The sequence below is a fragment of the Arachis ipaensis genome, chromosome B07, assembly GCF_000816755.2.
Source record: "Arachis ipaensis cultivar K30076 chromosome B07, Araip1.1, whole genome shotgun sequence".
In the NCBI taxonomy this organism is placed as follows: domain Eukaryota; kingdom Viridiplantae; phylum Streptophyta; class Magnoliopsida; order Fabales; family Fabaceae; genus Arachis; species Arachis ipaensis.
The window spans coordinates 118,578,925-118,584,263 of NC_029791.2; the positions used below are offsets into that span (position 1 = coordinate 118,578,925).

The 5,339-nt window shown below is 41.3% G+C and overlaps 1 protein-coding gene across 1 annotated transcript; it reads right to left on the reverse strand.

Annotated features, from left to right (window-relative positions):
* LOC107607815 lies at positions 4,224–4,766 on the reverse strand. The gene is made up of 2 exons (XM_016309717.1): positions 4,574–4,766; positions 4,224–4,483 (listed from the first exon to the last, which is right to left on the reverse strand). The coding sequence occupies exons 1-2, from the start codon at positions 4,764–4,766 to the stop codon at positions 4,224–4,226; spliced, it is 453 nt and encodes a 150-aa protein (XP_016165203.1).

Below are 5,339 nucleotides of genomic sequence, written 5' to 3' on the forward strand. Positions count from 1 at the left end.
CTGTTTTTCATCACGGGGGCTACTTTCAAAGGGCTCCGACTGGTGAGTTAGTTTACCCCGATGGTAAGGTTGAGAGGTTCCCACCGATGGACCTGGATTTTGTAAATTTTGGTGATTTGATAACACTGTTCAAAGGATTGGGATATTAATCATACAAGGAGACATATTGGTATGATCCAAAGAGCAAGGATATAGAGGCAGGGCTGCATGTTCTGAGGGGAGATGCAGGCATCAACCAGATGCGCCAAGCAAATATGAGAAACAAAGATACTGATGAGTTCTATATATTTTTTTATCATCCTATTGATGACCCAGAGCCTATAGATTGTGCTAGTAAGGAAAACGATGAGGTAGAGGAAGATGATGTTTGTGTGGAGGTGGATGAATTGGATCAGTCGTCGACAGAGCACGATAGTTACGAGAGCGCAAAGGATGAGCTGTATGCACCTCCACCTCCCAGTAATGAAAGTAATAGTGAGAGTGGGAAAGATGTTGTCAGTGGGTCTGTGTCTAGCAGAGGGAAGAGGAAACAAGTGCCTCATTCCTCTAAGAGAACCCCTCAGCCAAGTAAGCAACCAAAGAAGCAAGTTCGATGTGTGTCTCAGAGAACAAGGTCTGCTGCAGGAAAGAAAGGGCCTGTCTATGAGCCCGAGGCAGGTGGGCCTGGTGGACAGCCTAGTGGATCTATGCCTGCAGGGGAGCCCAATAGATCTAGGCCTGCAAGGGAGCCCAATAGGGCCAGAGGACCAAGGCCAGCACTGGTAGACTACATGAGTGATGTAGACACGGATGGTGATGATATTGTATGGGAGTATGAATCTGAGGAGCTGCATACACCCGTTTCTTCTGAGGATGAGGGAAACAAACATCAGTGGCCTAATTTCAATGACCAATATAGTTTCGGAGAGGGAAGATTTGAGCTTGGAACAAAGTTTGTAACAATTGAGAGGTTCAAAGAGGTTGTAAATGATACCTTTATTGCTGAAGGCCGGGAGTTGGTTTAGATCAAGAATGATAGAGAAAGAGTTAGGGTTGGGTGCAAGGATGAAGAGTGTGCTTGGATTGCCCACTTGTCTTACAATCGGCAATTACAATGCTTCCAAGTCAAGACTTATAGAAACGAGCACACTTGTGCAAGGGACCTTGGAAGCAACGCTGCTGATCAACACTGGATCAGTAAAAAGGTGGAGAAGAGGATGGCAACGCACCCGCATATGACAACTCGTGAAGCTGTTGATTTTCTAAGAGAGGACTTTGACTTTACTGCACACCCAAAGATGGTGTATAGAGCTGTGAAGGAGACAAGGGAGAGGATGATGGGTAACGAAAGGCAACAGTACGGAAAATTGAGGGATTACTTATTAGAGATACATAGAAGTAACCTTGGGTCTTCTGCATTGCTAGACCTGATTCCATAGCCTCAAGCACCCCCTATGTTTGACAAGTTGTATGTTTGTTTTGAGGCCTGCAAGCGGGGATTCAAGAGTGGCTGCAGACCATTGATCCACCTAGATGGAGCATTTCTTAAAACATACCACGGGGACAACTACTTTCTGCTATTGCACAGGATGCTAACAACCAGTTCTATGTGGTTGCATACGCAGTTGCAAGATCTGAAAACAAAGAATCATGGAAGTGGTTCCTAACATTATTACAGGAGGATATTGGTGATGTTGGCAACCACGGTTGGAATTTTATGTCGGATCAACAGAAGGTTAGTTCCCTTTTTGTCATTCCCTGTTTACTGTCTCAGTCATTTACTATTCACTGTTGTTAGGGACTGCTACCTGCACTGAAAGAGGTAATGCCTAGTGCACATGTCAGAAGCTATGTCATGCATATATGGAAGAATTTCATAAACCGATTCAAGGATCTATATATAAGAGAAATAGTGTGGGATTGTGCAAAATGCACCACCATCTCTGAATTCAAGACAACCATGGAAAGACTGAAAGAAGTGAACAAGGATGCTTGGGCCTACCTTATGAAATTTGAACCTGCTACCTGGGTTAGAGCATACTTTAGCCATGGTCCCAAGGTCGACAACCTAACAAACAACATATGCGAGTCGTTTAACACAAAGGTGGTGAAGTACAGATGCAAGCCCATACTTACAATGTGCGAGGAATTACGGTGCTATGTGACGCGGCGAATGGTTCAACACAAGAAACTTCTGGGGACGCATAAAGGGAAACTGGTGCCAGTGCAAGAGAAAAGGCTACAGAGGCTTATCAAACCAAGCAACAAATGAACAGCGGAGTGGATTGGTGATAACGAGCGCAAACGGTTTGAAGTCACTTACAAGGGATCCAAAGTTAATGTGGATCTGATCAAACACAGCTGCTCGTGTAACAAATGGCAACTCACTGGTCAGTCAGGTTCCTGAACTTCAATTTTAACATGCTGTGCATTTTTTTTAATTTAAGCATGCTGTGAATCATAGTTGCTGTGAATTTTAATTTTAATCATAACTGATGTTAACCATGCTGTGAGATTAACCATGCTGTGAATTTTTATTATAATCATTATGTGAATTTTTTGAGATTAAACATGCTGTCAATTTGGACATGCTTGGTGTGAATCTGATTAACATGCTGTGAATCTGTTGATATTAACTATACTGTGAATTTTGAGATATTTAGCCATGCTGTGAATTTCTATTAATTCTTGATATTTTAATCATGTTCATGTCATCCTGTTGTTGTGAAACTGCTGTCCTGCCGTGAAGGGATGCCGTGCATTCATGCTATAGCAGCAATAAAAAAATGGCATGATAATCCCGATGATTATGTCCATCCATGGCTATGTATGGAGTCCATTAGAAAGACATACGAGCATTTCATCTAGCCAGTAACTAGTGAGGAATACTAGACAAGGTTTGAGTTTACTAAGCCTGCTCCACCTGTGTTAAAAAGGCCAATTAGACGTCCCAAGGTGCATAACAGACAGAAAGACCCAGCTGAGGCTGTTATTAATGGTGACAAGTTGAAGAGGAGTTTCTATGTCACATATAGCAAGTGTGGTGAGAGGAGACACAACTACAAGACATGCAAAGGGGCCCCATCCAACCCAAACTCGAAGCCAAAGACGAAAAAACCAAGGACAAAGCCCAAGGACTCTCAATCACTTGTGGTTCTACCTTTGTCACAGTCAGCCCCCGAGGAAGAGGTAGTCCTTACTTACTCAGGGATTTAAGTGTCTATTATAGTTTTATTTAGGATGTTATATGTCTATATTTTAATGCTTCATGGTTTTAAGTGCCTTATTATATAATGTGCTTCATTGGGACTGTTTACACTAAGTGGATACATTTTATAAAATGCCTCATCTCAGAGTGTATAACGAAGTCCCCCTGCTGCTACGAACCCTCCTCATGTTGAACAAAATTCTGCTAATCATTTAGTTGCTAATGAGGTATGGATTTTGGTGGCATTTCATTGTTGTTGCTTGCCAGATTCGTTGCATTCACACTTGTTTCGACCTTCATGCATGGTAATTCGAATGCAAACGCTGCACCGATGCCTGAGCAAGAATCTGAACCCTCAGTAGCAGCGGTTGCGACACAATCAATGCCTCCGAAAGCACCATTCAGGCCCCAGCCCAGTCTTCATCACTCCCTGCACCAAGGCCATTTAGGACCTAAGCAAACAGTTAGGAGGAAGTCTGTGACAAATAAACCCTCGGAGCCTGTGCCACCTCTCCAAAGTTGACAGCATCTCCCCTCTCCACAACAACCAACTACATCAAGAGCATCTTCACAGACTTTGGCAGCAGCAGGCAAAGCAACTCAACGACTGTTTAAGTTCATCCCCACTCCAGGACTAAACAGGCCAAGTAGTTAATGCTACATGTTTAGTCATGACAACATCAACATCTATATGTTTAATGCAACATCAACATCTTTTTGGGAAACACTGTTATTTTACAAAGTAACTCTTTTTGGAAACAATGTAATTATGTATAGCTTGCAGGCTTAAGTTATGCCTTACTTTGGCAGTAGACATGTTATTGACTTCTTTTGTCAACATTAACAACTCTTTCATGAGATTAATTTATACTTTACATATATAATCATATCTCTAAATAACTATGCCATTAACTTGCTTAGGACAATCACTTTGCTGAATATATCATAATTTAGCTTACAACATTTTTGTTTGAAAAGCATACAACAAAACAGAAACTCATCCCATACTACATTACATCATTTTTTTACCTACTTTTCAGCCAAGTTTGGCAATAACAGAAGCAAAAATTACAGAAACCACTGCAAGAATAATCAAATACAGATTAACATTCTTCTTCCTCTCTAGATGCAATACCTTCTTCTCCAAATCAATCAGTTTCTGTTCCACTACCTTCTTCCCAAGATACACTTTCAGATCATCAACCTCGTTCTCTGTAATAAACTTCTCAAGGACTCTTATTGTTGAAACATGGTCATCCAACCATAAGAAGAACTTGCAGTGACTGGATTTTTCAGCTACATGTTCATCATTCCAAAACAAACAAAACATAGCCAACTCCCGTATAAGAAAAACTGACCAAATAAAATCCAAATAAAATCACCAACATACCTTAAAGAATGGATATCCAAAGAACAATCTATTAGGGTTCGTCGTCGTCCTCGATTTGTACAATATGGCGTACACCCCGCATCTACATGTTGGAGCAATCTCGTCCCTCTCCTCTGCAGCTTCCACGCATTTCACGGTTGGCGGCAGTGGAATGCGTCGTGTGCTGGATGAAGCTCCGTCGTTGGCCATTTAAGACTGCACAATACCACTACCCTCAACCACTCACAGAAATGAACAACGGTAATAGCGAACGAGTTCAATTTGAACACATAGGGCAAACAGAAAAACGACGTCATCTTTCCACCCAGGGACCCATTTGTCCCTAACCTCAATCCACCTTATTACATGTGCACCGTTACGGTGGTCTAGGCCCAACACACACCAGCTAAGCGACACATCACCCCCCCTCTGTTACGTTTGGGAGAGCATTTTACACGGAAGGATCGATCCGTCACACGTTTTGAATAGTAAGGTGTGTTTTAGTATTTTTAGATTTTCAGGGACGAATTTGTTCACGATTTAAAAACTTAGGGACTAATTTGTCCTTTTTCCTTATTTTTTTTTCCAAAGTGAAGATTTTACCTTACTTTAAGAAAGTGATACAAAGTCTAATGTGTAACCAAAGAAATAGCAGTAGAGTTGTTCCAATTGAAACTATAAGTGACTACAGTAATAACCAATAGTCCAATAAACTAAAAAAAATACATTAGAAAATTAAAAAATTTGTCTTCTATTCATCTTCTGGAAAATTTTTTTGTTGAG